Source organism: Drosophila sulfurigaster, chromosome 2R, assembly GCF_023558435.1.
Source record: "Drosophila sulfurigaster albostrigata strain 15112-1811.04 chromosome 2R, ASM2355843v2, whole genome shotgun sequence".
NCBI classification, from domain to species: Eukaryota; Metazoa; Arthropoda; class Insecta; order Diptera; family Drosophilidae; genus Drosophila; species Drosophila sulfurigaster.
In genome coordinates this window covers 28282398-28301313 of record NC_084882.1, presented here as the reverse complement: position 1 = coordinate 28301313, position 18916 = coordinate 28282398, and the positions used below count along the sequence as shown (strand labels likewise).

At 39.4% G+C, this 18916-nt stretch overlaps 3 protein-coding genes across 3 annotated transcripts; 1 reads left to right on the top strand and 2 right to left on the bottom strand.

Annotated features, from left to right (window-relative positions):
* Positions 1-1234: 1234 nt before the first annotated feature.
* Positions 1235-17234, top strand: LOC133836528 (paired box pox-meso protein). The gene is given in 4 exon segments (XM_062267066.1): positions 1235-2089; positions 15478-15761; positions 15764-16189; positions 16191-17234. Coding segments are annotated over 4 exon segments (1071 nt in total). The 5' UTR covers positions 1235-2079; the 3' UTR covers positions 16542-17234.
* Positions 12123-12876, bottom strand: LOC133836530 (uncharacterized). Its single transcript, XM_062267068.1, has 3 exons — positions 12720-12876; positions 12599-12665; positions 12123-12545 (listed from the first exon to the last, which is right to left on the bottom strand). The coding sequence occupies exons 1-3, from the start codon at positions 12819-12821 to the stop codon at positions 12358-12360; spliced, it is 357 nt and encodes a 118-aa protein (XP_062123052.1). The 5' UTR covers positions 12822-12876; the 3' UTR covers positions 12123-12357.
* LOC133836529 (high affinity copper uptake protein 1) lies at positions 16862-18394 on the bottom strand. The gene is given in 3 exon segments (XM_062267067.1): positions 16862-17497; positions 17499-17747; positions 18195-18394. Coding segments are annotated over 3 exon segments (543 nt in total). The 5' UTR covers positions 18276-18394; the 3' UTR covers positions 16862-17284.
* Positions 18395-18916: the final 522 nt, after the last annotated feature.

Sequence of the window (18916 nt, the reverse complement as noted above, 5' to 3'; positions counted from 1 at the left end):
ACACGAGCAGCCACTGATTGACTTGCAAAAATGTAAGTGTATGTGTGTGAGTGTGTGTTGTGAATGTAATAGAGCGACGTGAGACGAGAGCTTTTCTAATGAGCGAACGACAAGAAAAATTGGCAGCAAGCATTAAATGACGAAATTAAATATTAGTGACAATCATATGAAGACAACAAAATTTCTTATAATTAACTCTAACCATGCGAATCGCAACGGCTCGGCGAGAATCGAAATGCGGCATCGCTCACCAACGCCACCAGTAGCAAGCAGCGGCATCGGCTTCGGCAGCCACAACGGAGACAAGGTGAAGAACCATGCCCTCTGACTGGGAGTATGGGGAGAATAGGGAATTGGCCCTGTGCCGCTTTATTAGCGAACAACGATCGCTCTAATGATACGATTTTGTTAATGAAGCAAAAATAGATGCGCACACTATCTCAGCATTGACAAACTAGGCGGTCTGCTTCGGCCCCGCCCCCAGGCACAGTCAGAATCAGTCAGTATATGTGTGTGAGTGTGTGATACTAAAAAGTCATGACATCGCTCGGGCATACTGCGGAACGCTACGGATACGCTTACTTGCTTCAGATTGGCCATTCAAGCATTCAAAAAATTAACTCCGCCCGGTTGCGTATGGTTAGTCAGAGTCACAAGCGCAGACTACTCGTGCGCAGCTGAGATACGAACCCAAAACTACGAGATACACACACAAACTCACACATATGTAAACTTTTCGTTGTTAGAGCACAGGAGCGTATCACGGGTTTTTGTTATTGATTCTGTCTTACATTAAAGACAATCATTTTTAGCTACATTCAAGCGATATGAATTACAATTAATTCAAATTTAATTTTACAAACTGTCACTCGAAATAAACTTCACATATAAAGTAGCAATCAATTGACTTCTTGGGCGCATGCCTAACTGAATGCGCTCCTGCTCGTTTGAAGACATTCTTCATTTTTGTTATTTTGCCAGCCAACTAAGAAACACACACACCAATGCACAACACAACCAACAAATACAAAGCGATCGCCGCCCTCGGTGAGTGTGTGTGCAGCGTGAATGTGAGTGAAAAGAGGAAACATGCACACACGTACACAGTGCAGCCAAGCAAAAAGTGCGATAGAGAAAGAGAGTGTGAGTGAATGATGAAGAGAGCGAGCGAGAGATCTTTTGGATGCTGCGTCGCAGTCGTCGCTGTTGATGTTGCTGTTGCTTTTGCTGTTGCTGTGTCTCGTTCCGTTCGCTGGTTGACTGTTGGTGCTTTTCGCGTGTGGCTGCGGATTGATGAATACGAGCGCAACCGTTAGTCGCAGCAGACACGGGTGAAGAACAACAACAAGTTGGAGCTGTGCTGTGTCAGTGAAACGTGCGCTGCTCTCAAAACGGATCACGGATCATCATCAGTAGCATTAAGAAAGCAACGGATAATTGCAAGTGACAAGCGTGTGAGCGTGCGTGTGTGAATGTGTTTCGAAAATCGATTACGATTAATCGGCCATCGGTCAGTGGTTGTGTGGCCCTAAGAAAATACCACACACACAGAAAAATCAGGTGTGAAAAGTGCGTGATAATTTTTGAACAAAAAGATTACCGATCGTCTGCCAAAATGTGCTAATCAGATTTCAGTTTTGGTTCAACAACAACGAAGCCCAGTATCGCGTATCCATAACTACAACAACAACGACAACAACAACATCAACAAGAGTAACAACAATAAGAAAGAAACATAACAAAAAAACCCTCCACAATCCCACGAAATCCAATCAGGCAACCCAACTGGCGTCGCGCCGGCACCAAATGCCGTCAATTTGTACAAATTTCATGCCTTAATTGAAACTAACAATACAGCCAAGTGCGAATAAGTACTTAGCGGCTAACTGAAGCATCTCTCACTCCCCCATCACCCCTCTCGCCGACCGCACTCCGATTACAATTAAATAATAATCGCAAAAAGCGGCAGCGGAACAAGTGTAACAGAGAAAGTATTCCAATTTTGGATTGTCGAGCAACTTATTTGCAAAGTCAAGCTTCAGCAAATCCGCTACAATTGTGGAGTTCTTCAGCCTCGAAATGGACCCAGGTAAATCATCATCCTATGTATATCATATTATTTATTTAACATATTTTAATATGTATTCAGAATGTTGTAAAAGTGCCGCCGGCAAAACGCACTTCAAGTGCTTTACCAACACACACACACATGTTCACATAGTGGGGGGAAATTGAAGTTCAGACGAAAGTCCGAAATAAAGTGGCTGCACATCCTGGTAACCCAGTCGGCTCGGCTAGAGTGTAGTGTACACCTTACACTTGCTGTCGCAATCTGTCCCCATGCAAACAACACTACCATTGGAGTGTCGAACAAGTCGAAGACAGCACTTTTCGATATGCGAGGCACTTGTGTTTGCTTTTGATTTTCGTTTCAAAGATGATGACGCCGCTTGCTGCCTTCTGCGCATGATCGACAGCCTCCCGGTAGCACTGGCAATTGTTTGCTTTGCATGGAGATGCCCAGATACCCGAAGTCCCAAGCCGATGTCGATGCTAAAGTTGAAGATGTCTGTGCCATTGCCTCTAATTTAACTAATGATCGTTGTAATGTTTGTGGTCTGTGCCGATGTTTGTCGTACGATCTTCACTTTTGCCGCCAAGTGCCCATGTCTCTGTTTGTCCATTTGCTTTGGCCCCTTCCTCGTCATTCCCCCAAAAAACAAAAAAAGAGTGGTAAAAATCACCAACACAAACGTCCAACATTGTTGGCCAAAAAAAAAATGGTGAGATTTGTTTTTGGGTTGTCGGATTTTGTTGACATATCGATCCACAATTAACCACATGCGCAATCTTCAAAATAAATACCTTTTTAACATTTTTGGCATGCGTTGCAATTCATTGGTGGATAACCGAGTGCGTGCTATTGATATTATGTAAGAACCTGATGCCATCATTGCCAATAATATGCTTCCATGTAAAGATTGATTGAGCACTCCATTTTGAATTTATCAATGGCATTAAAAGTTGTTAAAAATTTAATAGGCATTGAAACTTATTTTTAAACTTTGTCGTTTTATTTTTAGTTAGATGTGGACACTCATTGTTAGCAAGCAATGCCAATTTGCAATAAAATATCCAATAAATATTATAAAACAGTTTTGATTACAAATACATATTTGAAATGTCAAATTTATATTCATAACTGACCAAGCAAATATCAAATTTATATTTATAACTGCATTATAATATTCATTAAAATAAACACTTAAGGTATTTTGAAATTTAGTAACTTTGGTATGGCTTAGATACTTATCAAGTAAAAGAAGTTTAATCAAAATTCACAAAAATAAAAAAGAGCGAAATTCGGGAGTAATCTCAATAAGATATTTTATGTTTAACTATACCCCTAACTAACTAACTATAGTCCTTCTCCATAATGGTCTGCAGACCATTCTTATTTATTGATTTTTATATGATTTGAAGCAGTTTCGTAGACCAAAAAAGAATCATTTGATAATTCGAGTAGAAGTTATTCTATTCATTTGTTTATTTATATTTTTGATTCTAAGTTAATTCACAGATCAAGTCAACTTTTTCTAAAAATAACTTGCCTTTTTTTATTTAAATGATTAATATTAAATTTCTACGAATCGAGTATTGTTATTCTATCCTCTTCTCTTTCTAATTTCTAAGTTAATTAACAGATTTTGGCAACTACTTCTAAAAATAACTTCATTTTTTTTTATTTAAATGTTTAATTTTAAGTTTCTACAATTCGAGTAATGTTATTCCATGCTTTCTCTTTTAAATTTCTAAGTCAAGTTACAGATCAAGTCAACTACGTATTTCAAAAAGAATTTCCATTTATTTATTTAAAGGATTAACTATTGTTAGACTATCTCTTCTCATTCTAATTTCTAAGTTAATACACAGATTTTTTTATTTCATGATTATTATACGATTTCGACAATATGAATATTGTTATTCCATCTCGTCTCTTTCGCATAAATCTCCTTCATCTCCTCCTGCTCTCTTCTAGCATGCAAAGCTAGGGAACCCACAGATCGGTCCATTAATGACTTGCTTTCGATGTTTTGACATATTGTTTGTACGCAGCTCTGTTTGCCAAGCAGCTCCAGACGCAAGTTGCAGACAAAGCTGTGGTAGAAGCTGTGGTGGCACTCGCTGTGGCTATGAAGATGCAGAAATGCGTGACTAACGGCTACCGGTAGCCATCTACTTCGGTGGCTAAACATGGAAAAAACAAAAAAGCAAAAAGCACAGAGCAGAGAGCAGAGAGCGAGATGCTAAAATCACAGAAATGGGCAGTAAAACAAAAGGCAACAAACAGGCGCAGACGACAAACGTCGCCAGTGCGGAAGATGCAGAGAGAAAGAAACGAGGGGAAAGGGTAGGAAGTGGATGCCGAAGACGGTCACAAATGCAGGCAAACACTTGAAGAAAAAAAACACGTCGCGTCAATGTGTGCACGCCTTAATGGATGAGTATACACACAAACACATGTGTATATATATTGAATTCAGGAGCAAAGATTGCACTTGGACAGCGACTCCGACTCCGACTCCGACTGGCGGCGACTTCGATTGGGTGTCATAAAAGCGTCGATATTCCTGGCTTGCTGATTGCGTGCAAGTTTTGGCCAACGCTTCACTGACTTGATTATGTGGCGTCCGTAGTTTATTTTAATTAAATCATTCGCCTGTTAGCTGGTGCGTAAATTTCATTTCATTTTGATGGCCGCCCACTTGGAGACACACACACATTGTGCTGTTGCCCCAAAGGATTTGCTGCGCTGACATGTGACAAGAGCAAGTGCAACATGAGCAGAGGAACAGTCTCTGCTCATTAACATAAATTTAATGATTTTCTAATCACTGCAACTGCAACTGCAACAGCATCTGCATTAAGCGGAGACTGTGGTGTGGGCACGTGTTTCCCTTTGGGTAATTAATGCGTGATCATCAATCTGCTGGCAACCGCAAAACATCTGTGGAGCACTTTGAGCTGCCCTAGGTTTCGATCTAACCCCTTGATGGCTCTTGGCTCTATTCCCCAAGGGGTGATCTTTGAACTCCAATGCGAACTCCGAACTAGGAACTACGAACTCCGACCTACAACCGGAACTTCAGCTCCTCAAGAGATAGAGAGAAACAAACAGATGACAAAAACCTATACAAAATTTATGCCTGTCAGCGGCGGGCGTTGCTTTGTCGCTCACATAGCTCGAATGCCATTCGATTCGGATGCGGTTCTAGTACATTGGCAATGATTGGTCGGATAGTGCACAATATATATAGTATGAAGTAGATATAGTGTGTATTTTGGGTAGGCATTGTCCACATTCTTGGTACGCGTAATTGAAGTCACCGCAGCATGTCTTTGGGCGCGCCCCCTTTTACATGCGCCGGCAACGGGAACGAGAATCCGGTAGAGTCTTGAGCTGACTAAGTTGAGCTGCCAGCAGACAGCTCTGCTGTCATATTTTGTTCTAGGGCGGCGTTTGGTGCCGTCCTCGTGATTTATGGACCCATTCATTTCTGTTGACAGACAAAGTTGTTGACGCTGAAGGAATCTATTTAGTTTTATGTACTTTTGATATCCACGAGTTGCAGAGCGCGTTCTTCTTCTCAGCTGCTCTCTCTCTCTCTCTCTCCATGGCGGGATCACTACAAAGTAATGAGCTTAATTTATAATAGAAAGAAGGCACTTGCAACTTCCAATCTCGAGTTATATAGCACATTCACAGACGTCTATATGATGCCAATTAATTTACCAGTAATGGTTGTTTGTGCCTTATCAAATGTCTGACAATTTTCAAGATTAATTAAAAGTTAAAATTTTCAGCTTGTGTTCAAAAAAATATATATTTTATTTGACAGATCAATTTTTTTTCGACAATTTTCAAGATTAATTAAAAGTTAAAATTTTCAGCTCGTGTTAAACTTTCTTTCTTTATATATTTTTTTTTATACAAATTTATTATTCATTACTCTACCTTCATTGTTCAATTAAAGCTCCCATTAAATTCTTGCGTAGCGTATCGCAAAAAAAAGGCAAATCAAAAAGAAATTGCAGATTGGTCGTTGTTAAGTAAACAGTTGATGATTTGCACTCTTTTTTTGTTGTTGTTCTTTTTCTTTTTGTGTGCTGTGTGCTTGATAACGATGGAAATTGAACTGTTTGCTGATTAAATGGAAATAACATTGCCACAGTTCAAAGGGACAGTCTGCGTGGCAGACGCTTCCTTCTTTCTTGGCTTGGCTTGGCTGTGAAATTTTTGCGCTGATAAATAAATGCGATTGTGCGGCAAATTGTGCAACGCTCCGAATGCGAAATTGTCGACAAGCTCTAACAGAGCACTTAGTATAATCATCTTTAGTATACATATTGTAGACACACAATGAAATCAAATAAAACGTGTGCTTTAATCATCAACAAACAAAGTGAAAGGATTTACATTTGTATTGTATATATTTGCATTATAAATATTGCATCTTAGGTATTTTGAATACATAAAAAGGGGGGCTAACCCTGCGTATACGCAATGTGTAGTGCGAAAAGCCTCAACAGATTTCAACTGACTTGTTAAATTAATTTTTGCTGCATTGCAGAGGCAAATCACCATTCCACTTTGTAAAATAATATAAGATAATTAAAAGGTATGCGCGACTATGCAATACCCTAATCATCAACAGATTGTTAATGGTTTTAGCAACATGTTAATAGTCTTAACAGCATGTTAACATGCGCTGTTAACAAGCACTGTTATATTCTATTGGCTGTTAACTGGATAAAAACTGAAGATGTTCACAAATATATGAATTTAGCAAGTTGTTAAATATCAGTTTGGGTTAATGTTATATTCCCCACATTTGCACATTTATAGAGTATCAAAAATTGTCTCCTTCTGTCTTTTTGGCGGTGGCATACACTCTGTCAATCAAATTGCAGGCTTGCCGCAGTAAGGGGCAGATGGGACATCGGTTGCCAAGAGCCAAAGATTTATGGCATCGCCACGGCCATATTGCAGCTTGTAGTTTTTCAGCAAATGCAACCAAAAAAAAAACCAAAAAAAAAGAAGGGAAATTTAATTTGCCATGCTTTCTTTGCGGTTTTCTACAGTTTTTTGCGGGCATTATATGCTTTGGGGCGCGACTATAAAATACATAATAATACAGATAATGTCCTCAATATTTAAAAAAGAAGACGCCATTTCATGCCAAATTTATATTCAATTTCTGACAACATTCTCTACCAAGAAGAGAGCGAGACAGACTGCAAACAACTAGTCGGACATTTTATGAAACATTTTATTTAATTTGTGTAAATTGCATTTAATTTAATTGAAAGTCGAGCTAATTAAATGCAATTCGTTACATTTTGATAAAACATTACAATGGCAATTTGTATCGAACGCTTCGTTTGAAGTGGAAACGTGTTAATTGACATCATTGAATTATGTTATTTGCCTTTTTATTCTATTAAGCAATTTTTTTTTGCATTCTTTCTAGTTTAGTGGGGTCGCTGAATTGCGAGCTGCTGATTAAATACATACGTATGGTTCATGCCACAATCCAACTCATAAATAATACAATGTATAACAAAATTGTTGCTTATCAGCTGCCAAATGTGCAGTTTGTCTTTTCGAATTTGTTCAATTCAATTATGCATGAAATTGGTTTATTGCCTTTTGACATTTCAAATCTCTTAGCAAAAATTTCTAATACTCATCGTCGACTGAGTCTGTATATATTTTCAAAATACTTTTGCTGAGGAAAAACTTGAAGAAAAATCGCGCAAGACTGACAGGCGAACAGATAGTTCAATGAATTCCCCAAGCAAACATCAAAACAAACGCTGCTTATCAGCGAGACAAACTAGGAAATAAATTGGATGCAGCACAATTGTATACCCTGTAAAAATTAAATATATTGAGTTAAAGAGTAAAGATTAGATTAGATTTTTGTAACATCTACTGAAATTTAAAGAATTTCACGCGATCTTTAATAAATAAATAAACATTTTATGTATTTAGTTTTCATACAGCTAAGAAAGATTTAGAAATTTTGTACACATTTTTTTTTATTATTCTATCTTTCGACTATCATCATGCTTCTATTAAATAAACATTTTATGTATTCAGTTTTTATACAGCTAAAACTGAAAGTTTTCTAAATTTTGTACAGATTTATACTTATTATTCTATTTTTCGACTATCATCATTCTACTTATATAATTTTAAAATCTTCCTTTTTCTCTGTAAATGCTTCCAAAAAACTCTGCAGCGTATTGTCAAGTCTATCACGCTCAATTAAAAATTTTGTTCTCATTCCTATATATATATTTATTTTTTGATACGAAATCTTTGAATTGATATGAAATAGTCATTTAAACAGATTGTCGCGGCTGTCAATTTGATATGTTTATATTTATTTGCAGTCGTCCGCGTCCATTTTGTTTAGCAAAATATTATTATTTTTAATTAGTTCTAGTTAGTTAACGTTTGTTAATTGCTCCTGTAATTGGATTTGCATGCATCAGTGAGTGTTTTGGGTGAACTTTTAACGATTTTTAAAATCATTTATATAATTCACACACACACACACACACACTCACTCACACAACACTTAAATGCGGCATGCAGTTTTTGTTTTTGTGGTGTTCCAGCTTTAATTGCCAAAAGGGAATCTTCGAAGCGGTTTTTGTCAAAGCGAAAGTTTTGTGCTTTATTCTCATTAATTTTTTTTCGCTTTTTTTTGCATAATTCCAAGAAAGCGAACGGGAGAGAAAGATACCATAAAAAAGCATTTAACTCCAACTACTGAAACTACTTGGCAGATCAGCTACTGTTCTGTAATTTGTTTATCGTGCGTCGAAGTCGAAGTCGAAGTGGAAACAATGCTCGGCCATTGTATTCGGCAATTTCCCAGAATTTATGAATTATAATTTCGCTTTATAGACAATTTTAATTGAGCTTTTTATGGCCTGGGTTTCGCTCTTTCGTTCGCTCTTTCTCTCTCTTTCTTTGAGCCAGGCATCAAACGTCAGTCGAGCGTGTCCAGTCTTGAAAAAGTGTTGAATTTCAATGCAAACAGAACCATTTGTAAGCCATTTGTACCGAACACACACAACACAGCTACCGCTAGCTGACTTCCGTTCTACAGAAGCAGGACCCGCAGAAGGATAACAAGATTATTTTGAATGCGGGATTCCAAATACGAAAATCCATGTGCAAATATTGGCAGTAAAAGGGCACAACAACTTCATCTGGTTGTTGTTGTTGCTCTGTCCCTGAAATAAAATCGACTTTATGATTTTTTAAGCTGTTTGCTCGAGCTCTTCACATTCTGTAGCGTGTTTGCTTTTCATTAACAGAAGCTGCGCAGCTCAACTGCAGTTCAGTTCAGTGCAGTTCAATTCAATGTTTGCATTGATTAGCTGAGTGACTAGTGGAAATGCCAGGATACAGATACTCATTAGAGACAAAGTAGCTGTCGTCGTCGTCGTCGTTGACGTCGTTTAACTGGGCTACGATTATTATTATTATTAACATCGTCGACGACATAGACATCACTGTAAACATGGTCTAGAGTGTGCATTTAAGAGTCGAAGCCGAAGCCGAAGCCCAAGCCCATTTTGTGCGTAACCTAAAATTAAATCAACAATAATACACACAAGTCGTACACATGAAAAGTGGACTCTCTAGATTCGAAGGTTCCCAAATGCAAACAAACACGCAAAATAAACCCAACGTCGCGTCGACGCGTCGCTTTGCATCGCATCGGGGCAACAAACACTTCAACTGCATTGCACCTGAAGCGGTCTTGGTTAAGAAGCGGCAGCGGGAGTGGGAGCGGGAACGGTAGCGGGAGATTTGTCCCCCCCGGTCAATAGTGCAGCTCGCTCTGTGATCGCTACCGACGCGACGCTTGAATTTGAATCCTCAACGGCGGTGGCATGTTTGCACCTTTAATAAGACCAAACAGTCAGACAGACAGTCAGACAGACGGACGGACGGACGGACAGACAGAAAACTACTAAAATCGAACGCCGACGGCGCAAACTCAAGAACGTTGCATTGTGGCACGATCAGAGAGGCAACCATTCCAATCTCAATCTTTCTCTCTCTCTCTCTCTCTCTGTATCTTTTAAGTAGTGTTTACTTTCCGCACGCCCATTGCAATAGAATCTTTAAATAAGCATTTACTTTGCGATTGTTTTATGTTTTTCTTGTCTTTTAACAAGATCATCACATATTTAACAGTCCAATGCTAACTTCGACCTTCGATATTATATCAAAATATCGTTATCGCATTATTTTGAGGGACGTGCCCCCCCTTGATGTTAATGTTTATTCCCTCTTGACTCATCCAAATCCATAATCCATAATCCAGAAAGCAGGAAAGCTGCAGTAATTTAATTGTTGCGCTAATTGCGAAAATACGTGACTAATTTGCATGGGACGAAGTCGTCTCTGACTCTGACAAGGGGCCGGATATGTGTACGATTATGACTATTGATCATAAATCTGGAGTCGACACTCAAAAAGAGCATGATTGAAAGTCCAGGGCGTGACAAGATGACTGATTAGCAAAAGAATGACAGCGGATTCGTTATTAGAAATGAGCTAAGAAGAATATTTTTAAAGAACCAAATAGTTTTACATTTTGTAGAAAGAGTTTCAATTTCAATAATTTTTCATTTTGTAGAAAGTGTTTAAATTTTTGTTGAACAAAATGAAACATTATTTGGTTCTTAAAGTGAAAAATTCCATTAATTGTTATTTCATTACAGTATTGAATTCAGATGTGGACTGTTAAATATTGTAATTTTATTACAAAGTAATGATTACATTCGATACAAATACAAAACGGTTCACCGAATGAAATAATTCTTAGAAATTTAAATTCTCATCAATTTGATTGTAAATAAATTTCCAATAAGTATTTTCCACATATATTTTCTTTGATATACAAGCTTCTTTTTAATTGTATTATTTTTACAAATTTTTTACAAATTTATTAATTATTTTTCATACATTTTGCCTTTCAATAATGAACATAAAATAAGAATGAAATATGTTTTCCAAAACAATTTTTTCAAATTTGATATCTACAATAAATTGTGAAGAAAGAATCTCACAACGTCTTCATTAAGATCTATTACATTTCTAATCTTGTTTACCAATTGAAAAATGCCATTTTGATAACCAGAGTTAAGATCAAGTTCATCTAAATCAGAATGCCCAATTTTTCGGGCTAGTTAGTGAGTGTTGCTTGTTATCATCTGAAAGAGTCGAAGAAGAATCTGTTGAGTATCATAATTAAGAAACATTTTTCAAATGGTCAACTTTGTCGACCATTAATCTTCAATAATTGCCCGAAATTGATGTGATGCGTATTTGAAAAGCCATTAAAATGACGCAGTATACATTGATCTTCAACGAAAAAGACACGAGAAGTAGCATCTTTCATTTGGGGAAGACGACAACTGAAAATATATATAGAGTACTCTCCTTCTTGTGATTTTGTTGTGGAGACAAATTTATGAACGTTTAGCGCAAAAGTCAAGCACTCGAAGATAATGTTGTTGAGTAGAGCAACAAATTGCGGCTATCACTGAACATGCCACAAATGCTTGCCACACAAAACACACAAACAACAAACGAATAAGAAAACGAAAAAAAAAACGAATGAACAACGAAGGAAGAGGCGGGGCAGCATTTGTCGAATGTGTGATCTTTTTCCCTGGCAGGAAAAATTGTGTGACTCTCCTGTGTGGCTCCCCCCTGTTTTTGTGTAACTCAATTCGAAAATAATTAACGATCGCAAGATTACAAATGTCAAACATAATGTCAACTTGGGCTGACTTCGTATCACATTCTGCTGTCACTGAGAGAAATGCCTGACGTTGCCAAGCGAAAATGTTCAAAGCAGGCAAAAACGCAACGAAAATGAAACCACCGAGTTTCGTTTTTGCTGAATGGATGAGAGCAGAGAGTGAGTGTCTCCCATTCCAATCCAATCCAGACGACACACACTGCGTGTGGGTCTCCAACGAGCGCCAGCCGATTTGTTGTGACTTATGTCAAAACAATTGCGTTTTACTCCATGTGCTGCAGCCTTGGAGGCCTTGGGGCACAATTACCTGGCAGACAGGCTGCTCATTTCTTTATTCTAACCAACACCGGAAATAAGAAGTGTAAAACTTAAAACATAATTCAAATGTAGTTAAACTCAAGCAACATTTTTTTGCAGTTGCTGTGGCACTGGTCGTATACGTAATCCCTTAGTGTAAGCTTAGTTTGCTATTGCATTGTGTGTTGCGCAGTTAATTCTACTGTCCTGGCGGAGCAGGTGGAGCTGCTTCCGAGGTGGCTACAGGAGCTGCAGCAGTTGGGGCAGCGGCAGTGGGAGCAGCAGCTGTTGGAGCTGCTGCTGTTGTTGCTGCTGTGGTCTCAGCTGCAGCTGTCGGAGCTGCGGTGCTTTGCTGGCCCACAACAACAGTGCAATTGGTGCAGATTACTAAAAGAAACATTAATTATAAACTGGCACAAATTAAGCATTTCAACACTTGCAATATTCCGATGAATCCGAATCCTCATCCTCGAACAAACTTGAGAACCAATCATACACATCATAGGACTGCAAAGAATTTGAATTATTAATAATGGTTCTAAGTTGTACTCGAATGCTTACCGCATGTGCTTCACGTTTCTGGAGAGGATTAGCCTCTGTCGCCGGATTATGTAGAGCTAGCCAGACAAATAATAGTGCAACTAGTGTACGGCAAATCGACATCTTGACGCTGACTGACGAGCAAAGTGCACTTGACGCTGGCTTTTATAGATCCAACTAGACTTCATACACTATATACTATTTATATTGGGTAGTCGTAAATAACTAACAGTTGCCTTTACGAGGCTCTAAACAATTAGAATTACGAGTTCAGTTTGGAGATACGAATACTCAAGCGGTGAAGCTGGAGAATCTTAACTCACTGGCTGGTGGGGGAGGGGGAGAGAAGAGAGAGTGTGAGAAAAGTGGGGTGTAAGTTATTTATGCAGCTGCACGTAACGCTTGGCCCATTTGGCTGACCGTCTGGCCATCGATTGTCTGGCCTGGCAAATGGGCTCAAGTACGGGGCAAAATGATCGAAGTGCAATTGACAAATGCGCAAATGCATAACGCATTGAAGTCATGGAGTAGTAAGTAGTACATGAAATTCGAGGCAAATGGTGCAACAAGTGTCCCATGCATTTGCTAATTGAATTGTAATCGGAGTCAACGTGCAACGCGTTGTGCACTGTGCACTGTGCGTTGTGCACTGTGCACTGTGCGCTGTGCTTGCAACATCTAAATCTGAGTGAGTGTGGAAACACTTTTGTGCACTTTTGCTTTGCTTTATGAATGAGGGAATCGAGGTCGATACACTTGCTTTTTCGCTTTTCCCTTTTTAATTCTTCTGGACTTGGTTCCTTCCTGCTTTTCTTGCCACATGCAACATGCAACACACAACAACTTGGCGCGTGTAACTCGGCAGCCCTATTGTGATTTTTATGGCGCTGTTCTCGAGCCACTTTTTGCCCTCGGCCCTTGTACGTGTTCTTAGTTAAAGTTGTTGTTATTGTTCTTGCAATTGTTTCTTACACTATTGTCGATGTTCATGTTGTTCTTCTTGCTGTTGTTGTTGTTTTGAAACATGATGCTAACAACATGCTTCTAAATTAGACGACGACGGCCATCAGCGCAGATGTGCAAATTTTCTTAAGTGACTGTAATGAGTTGCCTCAAAAGTGAAAAGAGAGTTTTGTGAAGTGCAGCAGGTGATTCAATCTGTTGATTATATTTGTAATTCATTATATTAGCAGAAATAAATCTTATTTTAAGGCCATACTAAACAGTTTTCTAAGATTAACTTAGCGTCATATTTATCACACAAAACAGCTTAGCTTAGTTTTAAGCGTGAAGCATAAAAACCCCAGAAATATAATATTGCATTACTTCACATCCGTTTGGATAATTTACAGCTTCAGCTCTAAGGAATTTTGACATTGAATAACTCGACTGTTTGCTTTTAGCACATTTGCAATTGAACTTGGGTAAAATTGTGACTGATCAATGCGAAATTTTTGAGACAAATTGAAGAAGACATAACGTTTATGAATTTAGCTTAGCAACTTATTCAAGGACTACATCATTTGAAACGATCAACCAAGCAATGATTGTCCAGTTAGATGAATATTATATAGTACTTTAGTAGGGACAGCTCTTTGTTGTAATCATTTTGGGTCATGATTAAAAATTAAGCACATTTTCAATTGAACTTGGGCAATTTTGTGACCGATCGATGTGAATTTTTTGAAGCACATCACCGAAGACATAAAGTTTACGTATGTATATAGCTTTGTTCAAGGACTATCATTCGATACCATCGACTAACCAATAATTGTCCAGTTAGATAAATATTATATAGTACTTTAGCATGGACAGCTCTTTGTTATAATCTTTTTGCGTCAACATCCAAAATGCATTTCCGCACGTTCGGCGCATTTATGTGGCATTTTCTCAGTGTTTTGTAGTATGATTCTCACACACTCTCGTACACACACCCACACACACCCACACACACCTACATCCGTAGTTCTCGGAAGCAAAGTGTAGCGATTTTCAGGCGAACCAAAGGGCCATAGACTTCGTCAATCCGTTCCCGAAGCGCTGGCAATTTCCAACCGCAGCTAATTAGACGCAAATGTGCTTTTGCTCGCCTTTCCTCTCGGCATAGCTCTTTGTAGTTGTGATACCCAATAATCAGAGATCGGAAGGGGTATATTAGATTATCGAATGTCGAAAATTTAGTATAAATAGAAGAGAATGTTTGAAATGTATTTGTTTATTATTACTTGTAGCTTACAATTATGTATACCTAGAGAAACGGTGGCTATCTGATATTATTCACTAACATTAGAAATTAAAACCATATTCTGTAATATCTCTCTTGACTGGACTTTATCGAGTAATTGTCATTCCAGGTGGAGTGTCCGCTTAAAAGAGATGAAATTGCGATGAAAATTTTACGAAAAAATGTTAGAAAATGTTAAAATTCTAATAGAGAATAATGCTACTAAGAATTTGTGGACTTATCCCTTTAAGATTGATTCCGACTTTGACAGCTCTTTTTAATGAAGAGAAATTTTAAAGATTTAGAAGAGAATTGTGGTATACGTAATATAACCAAATTTTGGAAAGAGTACAAGAGTATACACTTAGTTTACTTTACTTATTGAATAAATAATGAATATTTATGTATAATATTTTTGAGTTTTAAGGAATGACAAACGGGTATCTTATAGTCGAGTGGTCTCGACTTTCATTACTTCTAGTTGTTGTTGTTTTCTATGCTCTCATCATCTTACTCATGCTTTACTTTGCCCTTTGCTTCCCCATCTACTTACAGAGTCACAGTGTCCGCAATATGGCGAAGTGAATCAGCTGGGCGGCGTCTTTGTGAATGGTCGTCCGCTGCCCAATGCGACGCGGCTGCGCATCGTGGAGCTGGCTCGCTTAGGCATCCGCCCTTGCGACATCTCACGCCAGCTGCGCGTGAGTCACGGCTGCGTGTCCAAGATACTGGCACGCTACCACGAAACGGGCTCCATACTGCCGGGTGCCATTGGTGGCTCCAAGCCTCGAGTAACCACACCCAAGGTGGTCAACTACATACGCGAGCTGAAGCAACGGGGGATCCGGGCATCTTTGCGTGGGAGATACGCGATCGTCTGCTCAGCGAGGGAATCTGCGATAAGACGAATGTGCCCAGCGTCAGCTCGATATCGCGGATACTGCGCAACAAACTGGGCAGCATTGGACATCATCACAGTGGCGGAGGCAGCGCAGGCGCCGCAGCTTTGGGCATGAGCAGCAATGGCAGCGGAGGCGGCGGTGGAGGCGGTAATGGTGGCAACAATCCGGGTAACCCAGGCAATGGAGGGGGTAATCCTGCACAGCATGCACACTCCGCCCACCAGCATCATTATCATCATCAGCACACAGCCGCCGCGGTGGCAGCGAGTGCGCATCATGTGCACGCCCAGGCACAAGCACACGCCCATCTCTACAATTCCATCTATCAGCCGTATACGGCGGCCGCAGCCTACAGCATGAAGGCCGTCTCCTGCGGCAGCCCCCTCGCCCCCGCAGGCGGGGCAGACACATCAGCTGCGCAGTGTAGCAGCCGCCGCTGCCGCTCATCACTGGCCATCGTCGCACTCCGTCACCGATATACTGGCGCATCATCAGGCGGTGGCATTGCGTGCCAGTTGCCAGGGCAACACGGTGTCGCCGCTGCCGATGACGCCGTCGCCGGTGGCTGCCGCACCCGGGGCACAGCCGCTGCTCGACTGCGAGGGCGGTGCGGCACAGCAGTCGCCGTACAACTATTACATGTACTTTCAGAATGGTGGCATGCATCATCATCATCATCACGGCGGCATGATGACGGCCGGAGCAACGGGCTTATGAGCTTGATCAGTCAATCAATCAGTCAGTCAGTCAATCATTGTTGGTTGCGAACCAGCTTGAATTGTGTGTTTGTGAAGGGTTTAACTACGATATAAATATATATATATATACTATATACACGTGTAGTCTAAGGGATACTCTAAGGTCCAGTGTCCAGTTTAGCGAATGTATTGTGAAAATATAGATCTTGGGTTAAATGTGTAGTACTGCCAGGACACGATGTCCTGCGGCTCCAGGGAGCGCTCTTCAAACGAATTTTATTTATGTAACTCTGGAGATTTTCTTTTTGTGTTTGCAAACGTTTATTGGATGTAAAAAAGTTAAATATAAAGTATTGAGTTGTGTTATAATATTGTATGATCTTAAATACACGAAATATGATACGATATACGATACGATATACGATACGATAACGAGTATATTTAACTAGGTTCTTGTTCTCATAACTATTTGTACATTATGCTCATTAAGTAAATTCTAGTTGACTAATTTATGCCATAACTCTACAATTATAAATTTTACAAAATAAATTTGTTTTTTTTAGCAATACATTTAAAGCCAATTCTTTTTGTACTCGTAATAACTGTGCGGTAAACATGTTATATGCAGAGGGGCTGACAAGATTTATGCTCGAGTTATTATCCCTCAATATCTTAACAGTAATCAAAACAGAACATATTATTATTTTGCATGCTTACTTCAAAAGTTTATATGGTCATATAAGCTTTAAAGATTATAACTGTTTATGGGCAGCAGTCGCCATCTTGCTGATCCTTTTTGATCCAACCGAAGAAGAAGTAACCGAGTCCCAGACCCAGAATTACAGACAAACAGAGCCAATAGTTGTAGTTCATGAAGATCAACATAAGCAAATAGGATATCACAAGTTGCACCAGATTCAATAGTGATTGAATAATGTGCGCCGAGTTAAAGATGCGTTGCCAGTATGTCTTCTCCCCTGATTTCGGCTAGCGGAGTCTCCGAGCAGCCGCTATTGTGGGCGTTCTTCTGACGAATCTCCTCGGCCAAACGTAAGCGTTCAGTTTCCTTGCGTCCCTCTCGCCGCACCAGCTGATCACGGAAGAATTTCAGCAGCTCGTAGAGGAAAGCAAGCACAGCGAGTGCAACGCAAGAGAGCGCAAATTCGGCAACGGTTGCAGCGACCCAGCCACGCCATAAAATGCGCTCACAGTGGCCACCATGGAACTGTTAGAGAAGAGGAGAGAGAACACAATAGTTTGAGAGCACGGCACAGGGTAATTCAGGTAAATGTGATATGCAAGTTTTGAACTGCGCTTACTTTGCACACCGCCCTAACATGAAGCACCCGCTATTTGAGTTTGTTATTTACTCAATATCAAATTCATTAGCAAGTGCGCAAAGAGAGCGAACAAACCTGTGCGCAGAGAGCGCAAAAAAGAGACACACGCACACACACGTACTGTATGTATGTGGCAAGAGTGCTCTGAATGGATGCGAAAAGATCACAATATTTTGAAAACAAATTCAATTAAATGAAATCTGTGCTCAACTCTCGCCACTAAACGAGAATGTGTGTGTGTGAGAGCGAGACTGGTTCGTTACAGTTACAGCATATAAATTCCAGTTCAATGGAATTTCTTTGCATATTATAAGCTTAATTACGAAACTTACCACCATAATCATTGGACAAGACTTGGTAGTAGAATCAGTATCTTCATCCCCATGATTGTGGTCCATTGTCATTAAGTCCATTTTAATGTGTGAGTATAAACTATCCAATGATGAACTAAATACGTGTATTAAATGATAACCACTTGCTTAACTGCTGAGAGCAAGGCGACTACTGTTTGGGACAAACGAACGTGTGTTGTTTTTTAAAGAAAACCTGGCACTAATCCCACCCGAGTCGTGAGGCGCGGACCGTGTGCTTATCTCTGAGAAATGTGTGTTATCAGCGAATGTGCGGAGTGCATGTATCGATATCAACGATAGCGCGTAAAGAGAGCGACTGATGTCAACATCATTGAACGGTAGTAGGTGTTTAAAAGCAAGAAAGAGCGAGAGAGAGAACAAATCTGGACCTAAAGATAAAATTGTGTATGTATAATATGTAAATGATGGCCCATTTGTTAATTAGCATCTGTGTATTCTGTGTATCCGGTTATCACCGCGAAATCAATCATAAATGTATAATTTATCTCTTGATACCCATCATTTATTTGTGCTTGAAAAGGGTTGCATTGTTTTTTTTTAGAGAATTTCCCAATGTAGTATAATAAAGTTAAGATCTACTTTAATTCTTGCTCTAACTTAAATTAGATCAAGTATATTTTTAGGATAAATCGGCCTCATGCAAATTTAAAAATATGCTGATCATTTATTAAGTCCAAAAT